At 42.8% G+C, this 26815-nt stretch overlaps 1 protein-coding gene across 8 annotated transcripts in view; it reads right to left on the reverse strand.

Moving 5' to 3' along the window:
* Window positions 1-26815, reverse strand: part of ASPH (aspartate beta-hydroxylase) — a 190117-nt gene that overhangs the window by 91070 nt on the left and 72232 nt on the right. For 6 of the 8 annotated variants that reach the window (XM_083187160.1, XM_083187155.1, XM_083187159.1 and 3 more), the window contains 9 exons: window positions 23510-23560; window positions 21538-21588; window positions 15954-16025; window positions 11662-11733; window positions 7524-7964; window positions 6258-6314; window positions 5249-5275; window positions 3620-3676; window positions 1215-1250 (listed from right to left, as the gene is read on the reverse strand). In XM_083187160.1, coding sequence (XP_083043286.1) covers window positions 1215-1250; window positions 3620-3676; window positions 5249-5275; window positions 6258-6314; window positions 7524-7964; window positions 11662-11733; window positions 15954-16025; window positions 21538-21588; window positions 23510-23560 — 864 coding nt within the window. The remainder of the gene's footprint in view (window positions 1-1214; window positions 1251-3619; window positions 3677-5248; window positions 5276-6257; window positions 6315-7523; window positions 7965-11661; window positions 11734-15953; window positions 16026-21537; window positions 21589-23509; window positions 23561-26815) is intronic. The other 2 variants (XM_083187158.1, XM_083187156.1) reach the window with 2 other exon arrangements.

Raw genomic sequence — 26815 nt, forward strand, 5'->3', positions numbered from 1 at the left:
ACCCATGTAGTAAATCGCGGATACTATGCAGGAGCACCCATGTAGTAATCGCGGTTACTATGCAGGAGCACCCATGTAGTAATCGCGGTTACTATGCAGGAGCACCCATGTAGTAATCGCGGTTACTATGCAGGAGCACCCATGTAGTGATCGCGGTTACTATGCAGGAGCACCCATGTAGTGATCGCGGTTACTATGCAGGAGAACCCATGTAGTAATTGCGGTTACTATGCAGGAGAACCCATGTAGTAATCGCGGTTACTATGCTGGAGCACCCATGTAGTAATCACGGTTACTATGCAGGAGCACCCATGTAGTAGTCACGGTTACTATGCAGATGCACCCATGTCGTAATCACGGTTACTATGCAGGAGCACCCATGTAGTAATCGCGGTTACTATGCAGGAGCACCCATGTAGTAATCGCGGTTACTATGCAGGAGCACCCATGTAGTAATCGCGGTTACTATGCAGCAGCACCCATGTAGTAATCGCGGTTACTATGCAGGAGCACCCATGTAGTAATCGCGGTTACTATGCAGGAGCACCCATGTAGTAATCGCGGTTACTATGTAGATGCACCCATGTAGTAATCGCGGTTACTATCCAGGAGCACCCATGTAGTAGTCACGGTTACTATGCAGGAGCACCCATGTAGTAATCACGGTTACTATGCAGGAGCACCCATGTAGTAATCACGGTTACTATGCAGGAGCACCCATGTAGTAATCACGGTTACTATGCAGGAGCACCCATGTAGTAATCACGGTTACTATGCAGGAGCACCCATGTAGTAGTCACGGTTACTATGCAGGAGCACCCATGTAGTAATTACGGTTACTATGCAGGAGCACCCATGTAGTAATCACGGTTACTATCCAGGAGCACCCATGTAGTAATCACAGTTACTATCCAGGAGCATCCATGTAGTAATCACGGTTACTATGCAGATGCACCCATGTAGTAATCACGGTTACTATGCAGGAGCACCCATGTAGTAATCACAGTTACTATCCAGGAGCATCCATGTAGTAATCACGGTTACTATGCAGGAGCACCCATGTAGTAATCACGGTTACTATGCAGGAGCACCCATGTAGTAATCACGGTTACTATGCAGGAGCACCCATGTAGTAATCACGGTTACTATGCAGGAGCATCACCTCCAAATTGGTTTTAGAAGACTCATTGTACACATCAGACAGCAGCACATACCTTTGGGTTCACTGGGCTCATTAACTACAGGTACTTCTGTAATGGAAAACACCACATATCAGTTCCACGACTGCACAAACAACTAGTGATATTACTGGAGACTATATGGACTGTAAGCGGTGCCATCTGTGTTCAGTACATGCGGTGTGTCTGTTTAAATATACTGTAGGACCAGAGAACATTGAATATATACAGTGTGTGTAATTATTTGGATTTGTTTTAGTGTCCATGCATGAAATAAATGATACATGGATTCAAAGGCTTGCATGAAAATACTGAAGACACTTAGACTGTATAGTTGAGAGAAAAATGGTATTTCCAAAAACATTTGGTACTTGTTTCCTAGCACGGCGCCTGTCGGGTCCATCGCATACCATTAACTTAAGGTATGCGATGGGACCCGACCAGACCCGATTTTAGCCCTTCAAAGACATTTTCCGTACAATTAAAAAATCGTTTGCATCGCATTCCATTATAAAGGCATGCGACGCAACCGACCCGATTTTGCCATTGGACCTAATGTTAAATTGTACCCCAGACCCGATTTTTTATGTTATACCCACCCTGATGGTTAATTATGAGGTCAAATGCCCCCCATTGTTAACGCCATCCGACAATCAACGCCAACCCGAAGCGTGGTGAGCGCAGCGGTACGCGTCCTCCGACTTTTTCATACCCCCATTATCCACGTCGGCATGGAGTTGATTTTATATAGTGTGGCGAGCGCAGCGAGCCACCAAGCCCGAAGCGTGGCGAGCCCCATGAGGGGACGTGTAATACATGTGAAGTAATGCGCGTCCGCTCACCACGCTTCGGGCTCGGTGGCGCGCTGCGCTCGCGACACTATATAGAATCAACTCCACGCCGACCTGGATAGTGGGGGTATGAAAAGGTCGGAGGACGCGTACCGCCGCCCCTCACAGGCTCGCAACGCTTCGGGTTGGCATTGATCGTGGGGTGGCGTAACAATGGGGGGGCGGGGGGGGGGCATTTAAAATCGGGTCTCAGGGACCATTTAACATTGAGTACAATGTAAAAATCGAGTCGGTCGCATCGCATGATTTTTCAGACCCGATGGCATACAGTTGAAATCGTGGGCGCCTTGCTAGGAAACAAGTAACAAACATTTTAAATAGCAGAACTACATCACTATTCAAAGCAAAAAATGTCCATATATAGTGCATAAGCACAGTGCAGTATGGGCAACCTCTAGAAATCACTACAATGCGGACACTTCCAGACATTACATATAATGTATATACTTTGTCCAGTATGGGCACAGGCTATAGTAATATTCCTATAGGGACTTTTACAGACGCTGCTTGTTTATTTTATATGCACAAAGCAATACTGGTACCACCCATAGAGCATTGCTCTAATACAGACGTATCCAGATACTGCTTACAGAATGTATAGGCACATTACAGAATGGGGGTCACCTATAGATCATTACTAGAGTGAGCGTTCTAAGAATTGGTCCTACTGTATATTGCATATGCTTTGTACAATGTATAAGCTACGTACAGAACAGGCCCACATCGAGCAAAACTCCTTGTATAGTGTATGTTCTATGTGCAGTACAGGTTCCCTCTATATACAGAACTACTCCATGTATAATGTATGGGCAGTACAGGTTCCCTCTATATACAGAACTAGTCCATGTATAGTGTTATGTTCTATGTGCAGTACAGGTTCCCTCTATATACAGAACTAGTCCATGTATAATGTATGTTCTATGTGCAGTACAGGTTCCCTCTATATACAGAACTACTCCATGTATAATGTATGGGCAGTACAGGTTCCCTCTATATACAGAACTACTCCTTGTATAGAGTATGTTCTATGTGCAGTACAGGCTCCCTCTATATAGAGAACTACTCCTTGCATAATGTATGTGCAGTACAGGCCCCCTCTATATAGAGAACTACTCCCTATATAGTGTATGTTCTAGGTGCAATACAGGCTCCCTCTATATAGAGAACTACTCCTTGCATAATGTATGTGCAGTACAGGCCCGCTCTAAATCCAGCACTACTTGTATAGTGCATATGCTACGTGCAGTACAGAGACCCTTCCTATACAGCACTACTCCTTGTACAGTGTATATGTACCCTCTATACACAGCACTCCTATATAAATGACATTTACAGACATTGCTTCTACAGTCAATTTATCAACAGTGAATATGCATCAAGCCATAAGAACAAACCTATACAGTCCTTCTATACTGGCCTCTCCAGCCACGGCTTCCTAAAGTGCTAAATGTGAAGTCCTATTGGCTTTTATTGGCAATGTGTTTAAACTGCCAATAATGTAATAATGGGGCATGATAAGAAACCGGCAATGACGAAAAAAACGGCAGCTTTGTTGAACGCTGGTACTATACTGAAGTATTAGGTCTTTACCATTGATGTTGTTTTCATCATAGTCATCATCATCATCAATGAATGCCTCAGTTTCTTCTAAAAGGGGAACAAAACAAAAAAAATAAGGTTGGAAACATTTTATCAATACTGAGAAATATAATTGGAATGACTGAAATGACATCAAGCTGCGTGCAAGGCTCTGATCTCATTACAGATAGCTGAAATTATACAACCCAAAGAGGAATATTCCACCCCGACACTGACACTTGGCCCACAGTCTGCCATCTCAGCATAAATACATCAGAAATGTCTTGGCACACACCTGTCCAGTGATGAGATTTTATACTAAGCCTGCAAGTACCAGAGCAGATATATGTACCAGCAAGGCAGCCAAGATACAGGATTAATAAAATTACATACATATACAGGTTGAGTATCCCGTATCCGAGTATCAGTTATCCAAATTATTCCGAAAACCATACATTCCAGAAAGTGAAAAAAATTATTATTTTTTGCTAAAAACTCACTGGGGACATTTGTAACAGCACTTCTGGTGACATGATATGTAACTGGCACTATGGGCGGGATGCTATATAGCAGAGATGCGGTAAAAACCCCATTTTCGGGGTTTCTACCGCATCTCTATATGCTATATTGTGCCTCCGCAGTGTCAGCGCTGCGGAGGGAATCGCCAGCAAAAGCTGGCGAATCCCTGCAGAAGCCTATGGGCTTCTTACCGCAGCGCTGTTTGAGGGATCCGTCACGGATCCCTCCCAGCGTGCCCTGCGGCCGGCGCCGGGGTCTGCGCATGCGCAGATGGACTCCCGGGTCACAGACCCGGAAGTCCAGTGCCGGCACCGCATCGCAAGTGACAGCTCTTATCGCAAGAGCTGTCCCTTGTGTTAATAACGGCATATGTTACAGCATATGCCGTTATTAAAAATGCGATGTCCGGCGAAGGGGGGCCGCGGATGTTATAACATCCCGCCCTATATATGTGCAAGAAAATGATTGCTTGGCATTCAAAATCTGAGATAGTACACAAATTTTGTTTCATGTTTTGAAACCTTGTTTTTTGAACAAATAAAATATATTTGTGTGTATTTTATGTGTTTATACAGCATACATGCAAGATACTTCAAAATACATAATTGAAATATTAAAATATTCCGAAATACGGAATAATCCGTTATCCAAAATTCTCCTGGTCCCGAGCATTTTGGATACGGGATACTCAACCTGTATTAGCATTTAAGAAGAGTTCTACACACAGAAAGAAGAAATCACTCTACATGTATTGGACTAAGGTTTGGGGGATTGTTTCCAATTTCAAAATGAGCACAGAACGTACAAGTGTTTTTATCAAACTGATATGCTTGGTAAATTGTGTGGATATTGTTAATGAAAGGAGGGCCAACACATGACTAAGTGGTTAGTACTATACGCTGCATTAAGCCAAGTACAATTACAGCATAGTGTCATGTCCTCCTCCCCTATTCCATCTCTGTTGTATTCAGACGACTTTCTTCCATGCAGAATGTCTCAGAAGTTACAACAGTACAACACTCTCTATGGTGCGCTGAACTACACACTTTCTACCCTTAAATGTACATGTAATCCACCTGAAATTGCTTTTACACCTCTTAATATAGGCTAAACATTACTTACCTAGTATAGTCTCTTCTTCTACAGCTTCTAAAACAGAAAAAAAAGTTAATGTACATGGAATGACATCTTGTACAGGGTTCAATATGTAATGCCATCGAACAGGATCCCAACAAATCCCAATGGAATGCCATCGAACAGGATCCCAATGGAATGCCATCGAACAGGATCCCAACAGATCCCTGAAACCCAGTCCTAACCCAACGTCCCACCAAGCATAACCCTAATCACACCATGCACCACCCGGAAGGCTAACTCTCCCCCTAGCACCTAACCCTAAACCAAAGTAAACCCAAGATTATATATTGCCAGATATATAGCTCTGACACAGATCAAAATGTTATATCAGCCAAATCCTCTAGTGTGTACGCCAGATCTGCATGTCCCCACAGTTGTTAGTGATGTAGTCGGTCTTCTGGTCGCCTCCTTGTACATCAGCAAGTGCATGCACCTGCCAATGCAGGGACCCATTGCGTGCTACTGGTCCAGTACATATCTCTAGTTCAGGGGTGGCCAAACCAGTCCCTGAGCTCTACAAATGGTCCACGTTTTCCAAATCTTCTAGCTGGTGCACAGCTGTAGTCATTACTAACTGTCACATTTTCAAAGATGCTGCATTAATTCCTACTATAGATCCACGGGTTGCCTGATAACATGAACTGTTGGTAGATCTTGAGGATAGGTTTGGCCACCCCTGCTCTAGTGTGTACCAAGCCTTACACTAACCAATCGAGATCTATTGCAATTTTGACAGTTGGGATTCAGCTGTTGGGATCTGGACTACATTCCATTGTACATATGACAACATATTTAATTTGCAATTTATATTTGCAATATCCAAAAATAACAAGTTGCAAATCCTTGCAGGTGATAGAGCTTTGACCTATGTTACCTCCTGTATGTGCAAAGAGGGTCACTTAAATATCCCTATTTGTGCATAAAAACAAAAGCTGATTGAGTGTTTGTCCTTCACGTACAAAATAAAGAAAAAAACAGTTTAAGAAAAGGTGACCTGGAGTTTCTGGTAAGGACTCCTCTGTTTCCTCAGGCACATATTCCCCATCTGCTTCTGGAATGGTGGCAAAGCAACAATGAAAAATAACGAATTTACCTTACACTAATAATTAGCAGTGCACAGGTATGAATCGATAGTTGGTAACTGGCATCACTGTAAAATGTATACACGTTATAAATCTCAGATTGAATTTCCCCATTATATCTAGTTCGTGGTCAAGAAGAGAGAGGCTGTCTTCTTTCCAAGGTCTTTAACTGTGTCACTTCATAATGATTATCTAATTTATTGTTAACTAAAACCAGATTACTCGCTTCTCATGAAATGAACGATTACCATTCATGCAAATGACGTGCATTATTACACAGAATTTGACAGCAGGTGAGAAACACTTGGCCCATCTAGTCTGCACATTTTTTTAACCATATGGTTACCTCAAACCCTATATGATCCTTATTTCTTTGTATGGATAACCTTATGTCTATCCCCGTGCATGTTTAAATGGCTCTACTGTCTTAGCCTCTACCACCTCTGATGGGAAACTATTCCACTTACCCACTACCCTTCCATTTTCAGAGCATGTTCTTGTGTTCTTATACAGATGGAGCGCCTCTCAGCCAGCGCCGGGGCTCGGCAAATTGCCCCCACTGGAGAGATGGCACTTCATCTCACTGACGCGCGAGCACCCCACACGAACGCATGTCCCAGTTTCCAGGCAGCAGGGGACACAAACCCTGCCAGTCTCCACTTCAGGGAGACAGGCAGGGGGTGGGTTTCCCTCCTACACCTTGTTAAAACCCTTGAGAAATTTTAAAGTTTCTGTCATGTTAATGCAATACGTTAAAAAGCAATATGTAAAGATAAGTGGCCCTCCAAAAATGCAATCCGATTATATTTGAGGACCTCAAATTAAAAATAATATTGAATAGAAATCTGGTCAACTCTTCTGAAAAGAAATAAGAGATACCCATGCTCCAAACAAAGGCTGCCGCTCTATCTGCCGAATAGTCACCAGCTATTCTAATAAAGTCTTTTGTCTATCTTTTTTTTTAGGTCTATGGAATCTACAGGACATTGAACATAAAGGATCATCATTGACGTTGTGAATTGAATATGCCAAGTCTAAGCGCTTCATCTGACTTTTAAGAGATTATCCCGCTTCTTCATGTATTTGTTAACACTTACTTTAAAATAGTCTATAAACTTGTTATGGATGATTTAAACTTCAACCACTAAGAATGTTATTTAACATTTATATAAAAATACCTTGACCATCAGACACCGGTTCCTCTTCAGCTGGCTCTCCCATTAGCACAGAATGTTCAAAATCTTCTTGATTCACAGTTTCATGGTCATTCTGTGGCTCAGTTTCTTCGTCTACCACTTGTTCTTCAGCTTCTCCAACTTCTTCAGGTTCCTCAACTGCTGCAAGTGTTTGAACGTCTTCTGCTTCTCCGAGAGGTACTGAATCTTCCTCATTCTCTACTTCATCCACATCTGCTTGCTCATCCACTGCTTCCATGTTGGTGGTCTCCAAAATTTCTGCCTCATATTCAATTTCTGGCTCATCTTCTGGCGCTAAATCATGCACTTTATCATCTTCGGGTTCTTGCTCTCTCTCTGCTTCATCACCTTCTATAAAGGCTTGTTCAACTTCAGGCTCTTCAACAACTGGTTCTTCTGGCTCATCATCATTTGTCTCTTCAACTTAAAAAAAGAGAGAGAGAGAGTTTAGTTGGCACATCAAGTAATGTCATTGGCCTTACATGTTGGGGAAGGGTCATTCAAATATCCTCACCTCTCCATCTAGCAATACGGTGTGAGTTGAAAAACAGTCAATGCTAGTAACATATAGGATTATAACCTAAACTACTACTACAATGAACTAAAACAGGTAACAAATGCAACTCTACATTCTACAGACAGAAAAGGCCAGTCAACGTGAACACTTTACAAACAATCGCACCCCTGTTTGTCCATTAAATAAGAGTAAGGTGCAGAAATATAGACTTCTAGCTGAAGTACCCAGCAATACCAGAGTTTAAATAATCATTGAGTTGGACATATCTATAAACATTCTTAAAATAATTAGAAGCTGTTTCAACAAACCCATAAGGAGGTTGCCTAGTGTGCCTCTGTGTCCTCAAAAGCCCTTACCCCTGCTTTCATTCTGTTCAGAGATAAACGTCCAGCCAATCACCTGCTAACTGCCATTTTACAGGTTGTGTTTAAAAAAGTCAGGAAGGAGCTGATTGGCTGGATGTTTATCTCTCTTTATCAACCTTGCATTTATCTCTTGTTAAGGCTTAATACATCTGCCCCATAGTTCTGGCCAGTGTACACCAACAGGAGGTCCGTCCAGAATGTCAACACCCAAAAAAACCTGGCCAGGATTCAACTGGACCACCTTGCATTGGGTTCCTCCCAATCGGTGAGGGGGTGTTTATAAATATATAGGGGCCATGATACATTGAGACCAGAATGGCCCTTCTTTCTATCTAGTAGAAACTGACTGTGATGCACAGTCTATTTCTACATTCAATTACGATGCTGCGGGCCACACATAAGAATGGAATCGGGTGCTGTATAGAATAGTGCTATTTGTACTATGCGATTTTGACCATATAGTCAAAATCGCTAGTGCAAATCGAACAGTATGGTCACAGCTTCAGACTATCTTGCAATTTGACCCTAGGCCAAATATATTCTACAGGCGAGGTAGTCAAGATAGAATTGGCTGCAGTGTCTAATTTTCAATTCGATATGGGATAAATGGGTGCGCGCATTGAGATCGAATCGGCTGAATGTGGCGTTTCTGACTTTCTATTTGATTTTACTATATAGTCAAAAATCTAGAATCGTCTGGGTATTCAATTGAAAAGTCAAATTCACAATCACCCCTCCCATTGACTGCTCATAATACGATTATATAACCTGCTCAGTAAGTGGTTAGGACAGTGGTTCCCAAACTTTTTTGGATCACGGCACCCTAGAGTATCAGATTTTTTTTCATGGCACCCCTAGGCAAAAAATTAGATACCAAAAACTTCAGAAAAAAATATTAAATTGAATAAGTTGCGCTTATATGTCCTCTTTAAGTCCAGTTATGTGAGTAATGAGGAACATGATTCACTTCTGTTTATCCACATGTTATAATTGGCAGTCACAAGTACTGATTTTCCTTATTAATTTGACCATATATCATTTGAATTTGTCCTGGGCACCCCTGTAAGTGCTCCGCGGCACCCCTGGGAGCCACGGCACACAGTTTGGGAACCACTGGGTTAGGACATTATAAATCACGTTTTGTCCCCCCCCCCACCATCTTTTTATTAATTGATCAAATAACATATAAAGCACATTATATTTAAAATCTAATGAGTCCAGATGTATAATGGTGGCAGTGTGCATTTTTAAAAGGGTGATAGTACATATGATGTATTTTATTTCCCTCTCAGTATATACAGCTCTAAGCTGTTGGTGGTATCTATATTCTTTTATTTCAGCTCACATTCGTCTGTTCCAACACACAAAGTACTTAGGCCAGTGGTTCCCAAACTGTGCGCCGTGGCTCCCTGGGGTGCCTCGGGACACATGCAGGGGTGCCCTGGGTTGGTGGTCCAGGACCAAGTAAAATTATTAATGGTTTATTATTTGCCAGCCACCAGCACTGGTTTTGCTTATAATCATAAAATGTGTACAAACAGAAGCAAATCCTGCCCTTTACCACATAACTGACCCTAAGAATCGCGTATAAACCCAATCTAATTAAAACATTTTTGGCTTAGGGGTGCCGTGAAAAAATTATTATACTCTAGGGTGCCGTGATTCCAAAAAGATTGGGAACCCCTGACTTAGGCAGTTAATTTAAGGCGAAGGGATTTAAATGGATCCCTATTTGAGCATAGACGTAATACTCCTCCTTTAGTTATGAATAATATGTCTAGCGCCTAAAAATAAATTTAATGTGGATAAATATTGATCTAAAACACATTTCCTCTAATAATGAGCACATGGATGTTTCAGTGTTTCAAATGTATACAGCTTCCTTCTCTGTTACTTGGCGTGAATGTGCAATGATTAACTGGAGCTGTATTCACTCATTCATGTACTACAGTATATTGAGAAAGACTGCATCCTCCACAGGTTGAGTCCCCATTATGGGGTGTATTCAATGATTTGTGCGAGCTGCGACAGCGAGCAGGGTCAGTATTTAACGGACCCCCCTGCACACACCATTTCCCCCCTTGCTAGGTTTTTGGAGCGAGGGGGAAATGGCGTATGTGGCCGCTAAAACAGCATGGCTTAAGGCAAAATGCAGGGGACTCCCTGCATTAGCCGCGAGCCTCGCTATTTGGGGGAAATTCCTTGCCGCTTTGAAAGGGGCATTAAACATTGAGGATCGTTTGTTTTCTGCGATCCCCGCCATTTAACCCCCTCGCCGGCCGCATTGAATACACCTCTATGACTAGCACTACTTTCCCAAATTTCAGTTTAGTGTCCTGACTACAGCCTTACAGAAACAGATTGGATTCTAAGGTTTACCATATTTTTACAGTGTCTTAAACTAGGTACAGGTTGAGTATCCCGTATCCAAAATGCTCGGGACCAGGAGAATTTTGGATAACGGATTATTCCGTATTTCGGAATATTTTAATATTTCAATGATGTATTTTGAAGTATCTTGCATGTATGCTGTATAAACACATAATATACACACAAATATATTTTATTACCACATAAAATACACACAAATATAATTGTTCAAAAAACAAGGTTTCAAAACGTGAAACAAAATGTGTGTACTATCTCAGCACTGAATTTGAATGCCAAGCAATCATTGTCTAGCACATATATAGTGCCAGTTACATATCATGTCCCCAGTGATGCTGTTACAGATGTCCCCAGTGAGTTTTTAGCAAAAAAAAATTTTTTTTTCACTTTCTGGAATGTCCGTATTTCGGAATAATTCGGATAACGGATATTCGGATACGGGATACTCGACCTGTATACACTGTCTGGAGTCCCTAGTATCCGAGATACGCAATAAAAGATTTTTTTACGTTACAGATTTTCTGCTAGCCCACACTGAACTGGCATATACCCTCCCACAAAGAGGAGGACAGTCATTAGAAAACATGAGAAATCTGGATAGATTATCTAGAATAAGCACACACTTGATGACAGGACACCATTTTTCTGACTGACTGATGGTGTGCTTTTTATGCAAGATTTCTCCAGTTTATTGGTGAAATGCAGAAACAATTGTTCATACACACTATACAAGAGAAGAACAATCACCCAATTATTGGCACATTGGTAAAATTATTGCTTTTATTATTGTTTTTTTAACCTAGTTTCAAAATTTACCAGGTTTCAGAATGGTTTATTAGCAATATCTTACCATATTCAGATCTGAGTGACTCATGAACGTCTGGCTCCACGGCATCTTCTAGATCAAAGTCGTGCACTACATCTGAGGGGGTTAGAAACAGTCCTAATTAATCATGTCGCTTACTACACATGCTATCTCAGCAGATTTCCAGTTTTATATTTTTCATACCTATTGGCAATACATAAAAAAATTGGCAATTGTTGAATAATAGAAAAAGGATGTCATCTTGAGATAGATAATGGAATCAGGCAAACCTAAAAACAACGCAATGGCAATAAACCGGATTCTTACAGAAAATAAGGGGGGTATTCAACAGTCGGGACCCTGGCCCGTTTTTGGTTGGCTCACCAATTTATTGGCAGGCAGGATTCATTGTTCCCCCTGCCGATTGATAAAAGGGGGCGTGTCAGCGAAAACTGCTGTGGATTGTCGAGATCCATTCGTGATCTTGACAATCCACGGCTGTTTTCGGCAAAAATGAACTGACATTTAAAAGTCGGGTCCATTCAGTCGAGCTGCCTCTTCAATGCTGTTGTTCCTGAAGCAGCTGTCGTTGAATAGGCGGCCGCTGCTATTTCCCCAGCTGGAAATAGTGGCGGGGGTTGAATACCCCCCTTAAGAGTTAATAAAACAAAACAAAACACTAAGTTAGTTTGATTCACATATATAATGTGTAACACTACTCTAGAACTTCCAGCATTTCCACAGAAATCATATGGAGTTTATTATTAAGTACATTTGTCTGTGGGTTCTTAATTTTAAGGCATTCACATTTGGGCAACCACTAATATTCCATAATAATCATCATAATGCACATTTAGAACAAATCAGTCAGGCAATTTCAACAATAAAGGGCTTCCTTATTGATTTTTTTTCTCCTAAAATGATGTATAATTTGCAGTTTCTGCATAACATTTATGAAATGTTGCTATGTACGAATAGCATAATCTAGGAGAAAAGAAAATGTCCTGCAGAAGGCTAATTAGTGCTGCATATCCCAGTCACCATTATTAATCAACTAGTAAGCCGACTTGAAGCATATGCTTCGAAAGCTAGTCTGCTACCTTGTGATTGCCTCTGTTTGTGTATGTATGAAAGAGAAAACTGTAGTTTCGCTCGTAGCCAACAGAATGGACACTAGACAAACATATAGATTACTAGGTGATTCATCGCGCCCTACGGGCGCTCTTCACACCGTCGTAAGGGGCTGCACCCCCTTAATTTGTGAACGTTTGTATATGAGAAATATGGTTAGAATTGTATGAAAGATGCCCTGTATTGCAACTTAGGTGTCCGTGAATCGCGGGAGGGGGGGGTCGCGGAGGGTGCCGCGAATTGCAGGAGGGGGGGGGGTTGTGGGGGGTGGATGCTGCGAATCGCGGGAGGGGAGGGATTGCAGAGAATCGCGGGAGGGGGGTCACGGGGTGGGTTGTCGCAAATCGCGGGAGGGGGGTTACGGGGGCGGGGTGCCGAGAATCGCGGGGGGGTGTGTGTGTGCCGTGAATCGCGGGAGTGGGGGTTGTGGGGGGGGGGGGTGTGACGCGAATCGCCACAAGAAAAAAATCAACACAGAAAGGTCAACACATGTAAATGTTGACATAAGTGTGGCACTTCATTGGTGTCCATGTCGACACATGACAATGAATATGAAAACATTCAAAAAATGAAAAAAAAAACTTCAAAAACTCATGTCAACCTTTTTCATTGTCGACCATAGCCATGTCAGTGTTTTCCATGTGCAATTTAATTCTGGAGCTGCCGCGAATCACGGGGGGTGCCGCGAATTGCGGGAGGGGGGGGTCGCAGGGTTGGGTGCCGCGAATCGCGGGAGGGTGGGGTTCACAGGGGTTCCGGTGGGGGGTTGCCGCGAATTGCGGGAGGTGGGGGGTCACGGGGGGTGCCGCAAATCGCGGGGGGGGGGGGGGGGGTTGCGGGGGTGTGTGACGCGAATCGCCACAAGAAAAAATCAACACAGAAAGGTCAACACATGTAAATGTTGACATAAGTGTGCCACTTCATTGGTGTCCATGTTCACACATGACAATGAATATGAAAACATTCAAAAAATGAAATAAATCTGCAAAAACTCATGTCAACCTTTTTCATTGTCGACCATAGCCGTGCCAGTGTTTTGCATGTGCCATTTAATCCTGGGGCTGCCGCGAATCGCGGGGGGTGCCGCGATTTGCGGGAGGGGGTTGCGGGGGGTGGGTGCCGCGAATCGCGGGAGAGCGGGGTTCATGGGGGTTCCCGCGAATTGCGGGAGGGGGGGGGGGTCGCGGGGGGGGTGCCGGGAATCGCCGGAGGGGGGATTGCGGGGGGTGTGACGCGAATCGCCACAAGAAAAAAATCAACACAGAAAGGTCAACACATGTAAATGTTGACATAAGTGTGGCACTTCATTGGTGTCCATGTCGACACATGAGAATGAATATGAAAATATTCAAAAAATGATAAAAAAACTTCAAAAACTCATGTCAACCTTTTTCATTGTCGACCATAGCCATGTCAGTGTTTTCCATGTGCAATTTAATTCTGGAGCTGCCGCGAATCACGGGGGGGTGCCGCGAATCGCGGGAGGGCGGGGTTCACAGGGGTTCCGGTGGGGGGTTGCCGCGAATTGCGGGAGGTGGGGGGTCACGGGGGGTGCCGCGAATCGCGGGAGGGGGGGTTGCGGGGGGGTGTGACGCGAATCGCCACATGAAAAAATCAACACAGAAAGGTCAACACATGTAAATGTTGACATAAGTGTGCCACTTCATTGGTGTCCATGTCGACACATGACAATGAATATGAAAAAATTAAAAAAATTAAAAATAAATCTTCAAAAACTCATGTCAACCTTTTTCATTGTCGACCATAGCCATGTCAGTGTTTTGCATGTGACATTTAATCCTGGGGCTGCTGCGAATCGCGGGGGGGGGGGGGGGGGTGCCGCGAATCGCGAGGTCGCAGGGGGGGTGCCGCCAATCGTGCAAGGGGGGGTCGTGGGGGGGTTCTTTTTGCCACGAATCGCGGGAGGGAGGTCGCGGGGGGGGGGGTGTTTTTTCCGCGAATCGGGGGGGTCACGGGGGAGGGTTTGCCGCGATTCGCGGGAGGGGGGGGGGGTCGCGGGGTGGTGGTTATGCCGCGAATTGCGGGAGGGGTCGTGGGGGGGGGGGTTCTTTTTGCAGCGAATCGCGGGAGGGGGGTCGCAGGGGTGTTTTTGCTGCGAATCGCGGTAAGGGGGGGTTCGTGGGGGAGCGGGTGTTTTTGCCGCGAATCGCGGGAGGGGGGGCGCGCGGGGGGGAGGTTTTGCCGCAAATCGCGGGAGGGGGGCGCTCACCTGGTTGCTGTGGAGTAGCAGTGCTGGGCAACATGGGAAGGCAGTGGGTGTCTGGCACTGTCTGTGGGCTCACTGGGCTGGTTCTCTGTCACATACCTCCCAACATGACCCTCTCCAAGAGGGACACAATGCTCTGTTTCTAGACTTCCCCTTAATGTATGATTGCCATCACCTGTTTTAAACAGGTTAATTTCTCAGAAAGGTGTTCAGCACAGATGAAGGCAATCACACATTAAGAGGAAAGTCCAGGAACAGAGCGTTATAGACACAGACACCCACTTTGAGTGACAGATGTAGCCAAATATATAGGAGATGGGCATACCGGTCTGAGCCTTATGTACTAAACTCTGAAAGACGAAGGTTTTCATTGTTATCCCCCTAAGTGTACATTATTTACAGTAAACTTTATGCTTATATAGAGACATATTAGCAGGATACAAATCTCCTGCTCCCTCTCCCACACAGTGTCTTATTCCCCCAGTGATAACAGTTCAGCATAGTACAAAGCAAAAATAATTTAATCCAAAATTAAAATACAGGTTAAGTATCCGTTATCCATATTATTCTGAAAACCATACATCCCAGAATTTCTTTTGCTAAAAGCACTACTGGGGACATCTTTAACTGGCACTACTGGGGAAATAACACTTAACTGGCACTGGATATGTTCCAGAAAATGAGTGCTTGGCATTTAAATTCAGTGCCTGAGATAGTACACAATCAGGTTTTAAAATATTCTGAAATACGGAATAAATCAGTTATCCAAAATTCTTCTGTTACTGAGCATTTTGGATAAGGGATACTCAACCCGTATCACAGTATAGATTAATTATCAAGACAGTGCCTCTATTATTAATACATAGACCTCTTAAGCAGATATCCAGGCTAGAGAATGCTTTTGGTCCTTGTACATTAGTGTCATTACTGCTCTTCACTTTCCATAAATTCCTTATCATATACATTAGCAAAATCTTACCATATTCTCTCTCCACAGCATCCTCTAAATCATTCTCCAGAGCATCTTCTAAATCAAAGTCATTCACCAAATCTGAGGAAAATATAAAACGGATCTTAACCCCTTCCTGACACAGCCAGTTTTTGCCTTCCTGACAGAGCCCTTTTTTCAAATCTGACAGGTATCACTTAAGTGGGGATAACTTTTTTTTGCTTTTACTTATCCCAGTGATTTTGAGACTGTTTTCTCGTGACACATTGTACTTCAAGTTAGTGGTAAATTTTCGTCGATACAGTCTGTGTTTTTTTGTGAAAAATACCAAAATGTCGTAAAAAAATGGAAAATTTAGCAATTTGCAAAATGTTAAATTTTCTGCTTGTGAGACAAATAATCTTATCACTCAAAATAGTTAATAACTAACATAGACCATATGTATACTTTATGTTGCCATCATTATTTCAACCTCATTTTCATTTTTTTGGACACTAGGAGGCTTAAAATATGAATAGCAAATTCTCAAATTTTCAAGAAAATTTCAAACTCTGATTTTTTTAGGGACCAGTTCAGTTCTGATGTGACTTTGAGGGACTTGTATGTGAGACACCCCCATAAATGATGCCATTTCAAAAACTGCACCCCTCACAGTATTCAAAACAGCATTTTGGAAGTTTGTTAACCCTTTAGGTGTTTCACAGGAATTAAAACAAAGTGTAGGTGAAATTTCAAAATTTCATTTTTTTTGCAGATTTGCAATTTTAATACATTTTTCTAAGGAACACAGTAGATTTTACTAGAGAAATGTGACTAAAAATTGATTCCCCCAATTCTTTTGTTTTCATAAATATCCTATATGTGGCCCTAGTGTGCACGTTGACCAAACCACAGGCTTCATAATAGAAGGAGCACCTACTTGATTTTGGAGCCTCCTTTTTATGAGATTATTTTTTAGGCACCATGTAGGATTCTAGGCACCATAAGATGCTAAAAGTTAGGAACCTTCCCCACAAGTGACCCCATTTTGCAAACTACACCCTTCAGGGAATTCATCTAGGGGTATAGTGTACATTTCAAACCCCCAGGGGTTTCACCAATTTTGATACAACTGGGCTGTGAAAATGAAAAAATGTAATTTTTCATTTTCACAGCTCAGTTGTATCAAAATTGGTGAAACCCCTGGGGGTTTGAAATGTACACTATACCCCTTGATGAATTCCCTAAAGGGTGTAGTTTGCAAAATGGGGTCACTTGTGGGGGGGTTCCACTGTATGGGTGCTTCAGGGGTCATTCAACCAGAATCTGTGCTGCAAAATCCAAATATCACTCCTTCCCTTCTGAGTCCTGCCATGCACCAAACTGGTATTTTTTGGTCACATGTGAGGCATTGCCATACTCGGGAGAAATTGGGGCACAGATTTTGGGGTGCTTTGTCTCCTTCATTCCTTGTAAAAATGAAAAATTTTGAGCCAGATCTGCATTTTTGTGTAAAAAAATGTAATTTTTTACACAAAAATGCAGTTCTGGCTCAAAATTTTTCATTTTCACAAGGAATGAAGGAGACTAAGCACCCCAAAATCTGTGCCCCAATTTCTCCCGAGTAGGGCAATGCCTCACATGTGACCAAAAAATACCATTTGGGTGCATGGCAGGACTCAGAAGGTAAGGAGTGATATTTGGTGGTGGAATGAATGGTGGGTGCTATGTCGCATTAGCAAGACCCCCGAAGCACCAATACAGTGGAACCCCCCCCACATGTGACCCCATTTTGCTCACCAGCTTTGGGAGGGGGGCTGGCGCTGCGGCTGGTGGGGGGGTGGGAGGGGTGCTGACGCTGCGGCAGCCGGGTGGGTGGGAGGGAGGGGGGGCTGCCGGGTGGGAGGGGGGGGGGGCTGGCGATCGGTGGTGATCGGTGCTGTACTTAACAGCACCGATCACCACCGATCACTGTGTTACCGAGCGGCTTAGCCGTCGGTAACACAGAAAACGCTGCAATTGGCTGTTCACATTTGAACAGCCAATCGCAGCGATCGCCGCGAGGGGGGATGTCTGCTGTCAGGGACAGCAGACATCTCCAAACTGTCACCGCGTCTATAGACGCGGTGACAGTTTAAAACCATGACGTATATATACGTCTTCGGTCGGGAAGTACCTCCCGACCATGACGTATATATACGTCATATGTCGGGAATATCTTTCTATCTTTCTATCTATCTGTCTATATATATATATATATACACACATATATATATATATATATATATATATATATATATTTCAGAACATTTACATCTCATTTTATGTATTTTATTTATTTTATTTGTGCTGCAGCTGGCGGGGGGGTGGGAGGGGGGAAGCGCTGCGTGCGCTGCGGCTGCCGGAAGGAGGGACAGCCAGGTGAGCTGCCGGGTGAGCTGCCGGGTGGGTGGGAGGGGGTGCTGGCGATCGGTGCTGTACTTAACAGCACCGATCACCACCGATCACTGTGTTACCGAGCGGCTTAGCCGCCGGTAACACAGGAAACGCTGTGATTGACTGTTCACATTTGAACAGCCAATCACAGCGATCGCCGACCGGGGGGGGCATCCCTGCCCCCCCTGGGCAGCGAGGGGGGATGTCTGCTGTCAGGGACAGCAGACATCTCCAAACTGTCACCGCGTCTATAGACGCGGTGACAGTTAGAACTCATGACGTACATTTACGCCATGTGTCGGGAAGTCCTTCCCGACCATGACGTAAATGTACGTCAAATGTCGGGAAGGGGTTAATATTTCAGTCCCTTTGTACATGCGTCATTTCTGCACTGACATTGTGCAAGAGCAGTGACACTATTGCAAACTGCTGAATGGGTTGTTTGACTGTGGGAAGAGCTGTTGGAATGCATGGGATAGGCGGAGGTTTGTGAGGAAAGGAAACATACTGTATAAGACCCTACAGCAGGGTTATTCAACATGCAGCTTTCACCTGCTGTGGAACTACTTACCCTGCCAGAGTTATGCTATTAGGGTATGCTAAAATTTGGGCAAGGATTGCTGGAGTTAGTAGTTCCACGGCAGCTGGAGCGCAACATGCTTAATTTGCATATTCTATATTAAGCTACAAATCAATATATATGGCCAAACTATTCCTAAAGTAAGAAATAGTTATGAATAGAAAGAAGTCAAATTACCTATTGGCCTGTCAAATAAAGTAAAAAACAAGGCAATGAAAGTCCTCCGACTACTTTTAGGTCTGTCGGAAAATATTGAGACAGTCGGAAAGCCTGTGGATCTGCAAAAATGGCTGCAATTAGTCAAAAATGGCAGGGATTGAATACAAATTGCCGATATTTCCGCCTGTTGGATATATCGGCAGGGATTGAAAACCTCTTTCACACAGAAAATGAAATTCCCAGTGAAGCAGTTCTACCCGGAAAGGTCATGAAATATAGATGGTGCAGTTCACATTGGAGATGCTCCTGGCTATTTATTTCCATTTGCTGGCCGCCAACAGAAGGGACTGCTCTCGCTTTCCATTCTGACAGAACCCGCTGCTGCCCTCAGCACCCTGCACCCCCCCCCCCCCACCAAAGTTGAGACAGGTAGGGAATCTGCGCCCCACCGACGGGGGACACGCGAGCACCAGCCTCAGGAGATCTGGCGATAGTTCGGGCTGGCTGACAGGCTCTCGATCTGTACGCAGGTCATTTTTCTGTGTGAAAGGGTCAATCCAGATCTTAAACTCTGGGTCTCCAACACTGGTCATTTGCAGGGTCGGAGACCCAGAGTTTAAGATCTGGGTTGACCCTTTCACACAGGCGAAAAACCCGTGTAATAGTGCAAGTCTCCAGGTCTAAATTGTAGACCTGGAGATTTACTCTCCTGTGTGAAGGGGGTCTGACAGCGAGCGGACGAAAAACCTGGCGCTTCAAAAAAAATGGGTAATTGCCAGGTTATTCGGCTGCCGCTGTGTGAAAGCGGTATTACAGGCCCAAGTGGTCTAACCAATGTGTCTAATGTTAAAACTGCAAATACTATGACACGTTCATAGAGACATCCCATGATGAACAAAAAAAGTTTTCATATATTGTACATTTGTAAAATCTAGAGTCCATACTGTAGACATGGATGCAGATTAAATGTAATGTAATGCTTTTATCGGTTTCACTGATGTCTTTGTCCTCTAAAGTCTCAGCTGGTGATTTCTGCAGCGCTACTTCTCCTTCCACTTATTAATAATAATTTTACACACACACATTTTACTGTAAAATTATTAAACTAAATGGTTAAAAAAAAAAAAACGATTCATGTGCTTTTCAGAAAGTTGCTGGGTTTCCGTCAGTCAGGCATGTGGAAGGCCTGTAAAGTTGTGGCGACCGAAGCCATCGGATTTTGAATATGAGCAACTACACATGGTACAGTTTAACTATAACTCAATGTTGTTTAACCCTTTGAGCACCAAGTGAATTTGTCAAAATAGGTGTAAAAACTGCCGTAATGACCTGTAATGTTGACCTTCTATAGGAAATATCATTTTTTTGACACAACATTTTTTTATTTGAATTGATATAATAAATGTGAGCGACTAAAAAAAAAGACTAAAACTAAAAGTTTGAACTTGACCAGTCGGGTAGGACCCCCCTCCTTTCGGGGTTCCTCCTTCCCCTCCCTTTTTCTTCACCTTCCCCTTCCTCCTTTCTTTTTTAACCCCCTCCCCCTTTTTTCTTTTTCTCTTCTCTATTAGGGGTTTATTCTAGTTCATTCTTTCTGACAAAATCCTTCTTAGATGGACAAAACCATGTGCACTGCAGGGGGGCAGATGTAACATGTGCAGAGAGAATTAGATTTGGGTGAGTTATTTTGTTTCTGTGCAGGGAAAATACTGACTGCATGATTTTACACTTCAATATAGATCTCATTTTGAAGAAAAACCCCACCCAAATCTAACTCTCTCTGCACAAGTTACATCTGCCCCACCCGCAGTGCACATGGTTTTGTCCATCTAAGAAGGATTTTGTCAGAAAGAATGGACTAGAATAACCCCCTTAGTTCTCTTAAACACTTTATCTTTAAGGCTTCTGTGACTAATAAAAATGTTGATATGTATGTATGTGTAAGGTATATGTATGTATGCATGCATGTATATATATATATATATATATATATATATATATATATATATATATATATATATATATATATATATATATATATATGTACATATATTATTTATCCTTGTTTATATGCATTATATCTATATTGCCTTTAAGTATATTATCACCTTTAAATACAAAAACAAAAGAGATGCCTCTATATTTTCTTGATTGTATTGTATTTGGTCCAGGTTTTGGGAACCTCTGCGCACGTTCCTAATTTTTGCATTAATTTGTACATATTTGGACCATATTCTTTACCATGTCTATTTGTCTAACTATTTCTTTATGTATCCATGGCATCTCATTAATAAAATTTATTCAATAAAAAAAAAAAAAAAAAATGTGAGCGACGCTGGCATTTTTTGCGGATATTTTGCACATCTCTCACAGATGTGATGGCACTCAAAGAGTTAAAATTGGAATTCATTCTTCCTGATTGCACGTTGCTAAATACTAAAAAAAAAAAAAAAAAGTTACCGTCTTCATGTGTTTCATGGTCATCCAGCGCATCTTCAATGTCATTTAAATCTAAAGAAAAGTGAAACATGATTGGACTAGCCAAGAAGTAATGTAGTAGGTTATCCATTTATTAATATAAGGGATGCGTAGCTTTCTTTCAGCAGCATTTTTTTATTTATTATTTATTTAAGGAAAGACAGAGAAATATATGGATAGACAGAAGCAAGGAGAGTTTATAAACTGAAGTTAGAATGTGAAAATTATTCTTCAAAGTTAGAACATTAGCACAAATATGTAGATGCCTCTAAATGGCGAGAACGAATTCCCTAAGCTAGAGCCTATCGCACAAACTGGCTGTCCGGGGCCTACGCACGTAGCGATTTCAGGGCATTTTCTAAGCAATCTCACTAGATCGCTTTGAAAATGTCCGTGCGGAGGTCATAGCGATAAGGAAGCACAGCGCCGCTATTGCCTGGGGATTAATATCCAGCATGCGGGAAAAATCTATTTATATCGCCCGTCGCCTTACAGTTCGTCAGCACACAACACTGACACATCGCTGTGTGCTGAGCGATCTTGCGGAGTGTTCTGTGTGATCTAGTAGTGTGTAGGCCCCATAAGGCATAAATCTGTTTCAATGAATTCACGGGCTTATGATATTTGGGGCCACCCAAATAATGCCAGAACATTTGCCTAGAAGCCTGTCCGGCAGTTCACAACTATCTGCAAATTATGACCTAGAGCCACTCTTGCTGAAGACATGAAGTCATTTTTATTTTCAAAATATATGAAGATTCCCCTTTCATAAGTTTGGAAGCAAAACAATTATTTAATGGGGAAAAAAAACCTTCCAATTATGTAGATATGTATGGTCCTTTATCTGCAGACCTACCTCCTCTCCCTAAAGGTGAATGGTCGTTCTTCTTGGAAGACTATTGGTAACATGTTCAGTTTCATACAATGCATTTGTCTGAGCACAGCAGTGCCACACATGGTAGCAGGAACTGTACTGACTTAAGGGCTGTATGAGTCAGTGCTCTGTACGAATCAGTGAACTGAACTACTTGCAAGGACTCATGAGTCATCAGGGCAATGTAGTTCATCCAGCTCTGCAGAGTCCACTACACACCATGTCTGAGCTCAGCACTGCCACCTGTGGCAGATGAGATGTACTAACTCTGGTGGGTATTGCATTGCTTTAAAAAAAAAAAAATTCAGGATGAATAGAAAATAACCACCTGTGAGATTAAATCTATAAAATTTGCTTTACATTACTAGAATCAGTTGAAATGTAAGTAAAATGAACAGATACTACACTTAGTACACCTAAACCGTACATAGCCATTCTTTTTATTCAAAGTGAGCTAGAGAGCCCGCCAAAAGAATTACTCTTTTCACTGAGCGATCCATCGATCAATGCTCTCTTTAGGGAGTCACTTTGCCCATCTCTACCTGGGAGTAAACGGGCAGAAACCCAGGAACTGGATATATCCAATCAGCTTTAAACCAAAATTTCAAATATACAAATCCACTCCCAGCTTATAAAATGGAAGTTCTCAAAGGGCCTTCCGCTTCCACCTTCAATTTTTCATCACTGCCCTTTCAGCTCATGTCATTTTGCCAATATGAATACAGTTGGAATTATGTATAAATATTACCCTATAATTTTATTTGCCAGGCATCGGATCATATTTATCATAAAAATATAAAAAAGGGCAATAATTTTTACTAGCAGTTTTGTTCGTAAAATCATCGCCCTTTTCAAATTCTGGCATAAACATGATCAGATGTGCCCCTTGGTAAATAAATCAGTCTACCATGTCTCTATCAGTGCTCTATACGACTTCCATCACCCTATAAATATTAACAATCCATTACCTCTTAACTGTAGTAGAATGACCCATGCTGTTTTACTCAGATATTAGTTATAACAAGTTGAAATATTAAATATGAATATTAAAAAAGTTAATTTAAATTAGCAAACTCTTACCATCATAATGAATATCATCCACAAGGTCTTGAAGATCTTCATCACTCAAACCTGTAATAAAAAAAAAAAAAAAGTGTAAAACATGTGCCATTTACATAGGATTGACATGCAAGGTTACTGCATCTGCTCATGTATAGTGTACACAATCAGAATAGGGCCATCTTAGAGAGTAACTATTTGTAGTTCATCACTGTTACCACTAGAGGTCTCTCCACAGACTAGCCTACTGGGGGGGGGGGGGATAGTCTATTAGCCACAATAAGTTACTACAGGTAGTGGATCCCCCAGGGTTATGCAATTAGATCTGACAAGCCATCATTTATCTGAGATTATGCATTACATGCCTTAGGCACGCAAAAAAAAATCCCTACCCTATAAGCTCCTTTTCAGGTGAAAACGTATCCTGAATTTCATGGGTTATTGCTGAAAACTGGTAAATTAACTGTACAATAAAAATGGGTACTTGTGTAGTTTCACGGCGACACTGCCCCCGGATCGCATCGTATGAAAATCGCATTTGTATGTGATGCAGCTTAGCACATCCCCACTATCCACGCGGTACGCGTCTTCCCGACTTGTTGAAAACCCCCACTATCCACGTCGGCGTGGAGTTTATTTTAACCCCTTCACGACATTGCCTTTTAAGGTAATTTTTTTTTTTTTTTCCTCCTTGCGTTCAAATAAGCGTAACTTTTTTAATTTTCCGGCTATATAGACACATGAGGGCTTTTTTTTTGCGGGACAAGTTGTACTTTGTAATGGTACCATTTACTATACCGTATAATATTCTGGGGAATCAGGAAATAATTCAATGTGGGGTAAAAAAAAAAAAAACCGCCATTGCACAATTTTGCGCTGGTTACGGTTTTTTTGGAGTTCATAGTTCGTTTAAAATGATGGGTTATCTTTATTCTATGGGTCGTTACGATTCTGGCGATACCAAACTTATATAGTTTTCGTTATGTTTTACCACTAAAAAAAAAAAATCGCAACTTTTACGGTTTTTCTAATTTGCGTTGCGTCGCCATGTTCTGCGGCTTATAACTTTTTTATTTTTCCACCTACGGACCTGGGTGAGGGCTCATTTTTTGCGGGCTGAAGTGTACTTTTTAATTAATACCATTATGGGATATGGGCGACTTTCTGATCTCTTTTAGTTATTTTTTTTTGGGTACGCGATGCGACCAAAAAACGTAGTTTTGGCGTTGGGGATTATTTTCCGTTTACGCCTTTAACCGTGCGGGATAACTAATGTTATATTTTAATAGATCGGACTTTTAGGAACGCGGCGATACCAAATATGTTTATTTTTTTTATTTTTTTTTTATTTTTATTTGGGAAATGGGGAAAGGGGGGTGATTTGAACTTTTAATATTTTTTTATTTTTTTTTATTTTTAAACTTTATTTTTTTTTTTTTTTTTACTTTTACTACAAGGCCCCCTAGTGTACTTGACCACTAGGGGGCGCGATCGCCTGTACTAGGTTCAGCCATAGAGCTCTATGGCTGAACGTAGTGATTTTATGCACTTCCTATTACATCCTGCCTGAGGCAGGATGTAATAGGTATGCATATACGGCCAGCACAGGGGTCTACATTAGACCCCTGGCTACCATGGCAACCGATCGGCACCCTCCGATCTCGCTGCGGGGGGCCCCGATCGGCGCCGGAGGGGGGCGCCCCCCCTCCGATCAGCTATTTAAGCACTGCGGGCGCTTTGCCCGCGGTGCTTAAAGGGTTAAACGGCCACGATCGGCGAACTCGCCGCTCGTGGCCGTGAGAGCAGGGACCTGGCTGTAATATACAGCCATTACCTGCTCTCTGTCAAGCCAGCTCACTCTGTGAGCTGGCTTGATTCCCCCGCAACGGCCATATGACGTATATATACGTCATATGTCGTGAAGGGGTTAAGGCACGAGTGCCGCGAGGGGACGCATAAAAACGAGCCTGAAGCACGTAAAGTCTCGTTTTCCACGTTAGCTCGCCACACTTTATAAAAAAAGTCAACTCCATGTGGATAGTGGGGGTATGAACAGGTCAGGAAGACGCGTACCGCATCCACTTGCCACACTTCAGGCTGACGTGGGGATTGCTAAATCGCATGCAAATCAATGCGATCCGGAGGCAGGGGTGCTGTGAAACTACACCAAGTACCTAAAAATTTACTTGCTATTTGGTCTCTTATTTATGTGACTGAATTAAGTGTCCAAATCGCATGTGTTTGACATCAGGTTTGTTGCGATGCATGGTCCTGTGCGCATCACACAGAAGCCTGTAGATTGCACTTGCTGCACTATAGATAAACGGTCTTGGCTGGGGATAGCATACGATACATAGAATGCAAAGTAGGGCATACAGTGTATCGTATGCAGTCCTGCTGCCCTAGAGAAATCCCCACACATGCTTTTTTAAACACAAATTGTATTCACGGTACTGGTTTCCTAGCACGGCGCCCACGATATTAAGTCGTACGACATAAATCGCATTGCATGCCATACACCCGATGCGATTTAAAATTGTATAAGCCCCTATACGATTTTTAATTGTATAAGCACCCTAATGGGGGCTTACAATGTTAAATGCACCCCCATGCCACCCCCACTATGAACGCCAACCTGAAGCGTGGCGAGCGGCGGCGGTACGCGTCCTCCGTCCTTTTCATACCCCCACTATTCACGTCGGCGTGGAGTTGATGTTATATTGTGTGGCGAGCGCAGTGAGCCCGAAGCGTGGCAAGCCCCGTGAGGGGACGCGTATTACTTTACATGTATTCCGTGTGCGCTCGCCACGCTTCGGGCTTGCCACACTATATAAAATCAACTCCACGCCGACGTGGATAGTGGGGGTATGAAAAGGTCGGAGGACGCTTACCGCTGCGCTCACCTCGCCGGGTTGGCGTTGATAGTGGGGATGCTGTTAAGGGTGCTTTTAACATATAGGAGGCACATTTAACATTGCAAACACCCATTAGGGTGCTTATACAATTTTAAATCGCATACCATTGTATATGCCATACAATGGCATACAATGTGATGGTATACAATTTAAAATTGGCTGCCATCGTGTAATATCGCATCGCATACCATGGTATGCCTTATGGCAAGCATGTCCAAACTATGGCCCTCCAGCTGTTGTGAAACTACAAGTCCCATCATGCCACGCCACAGTTTTGCTATTAGGGAATGCTAAAATGGTTGCAAAGCATGCTGGGATATGTAGTTTCACAACAGCTGGAGGGCCATAGTTTGGACATGCCGGCCTTATGGTCTGCGATGCGATGGGCGCCGTGTTAGGAAACAAGTACCGT

This window comes from Crinia signifera, chromosome 5, assembly GCF_055691185.1.
Source record: "Crinia signifera chromosome 5, ASM5569118v1, whole genome shotgun sequence".
In the NCBI taxonomy this organism is placed as follows: domain Eukaryota; kingdom Metazoa; phylum Chordata; class Amphibia; order Anura; family Myobatrachidae; genus Crinia; species Crinia signifera.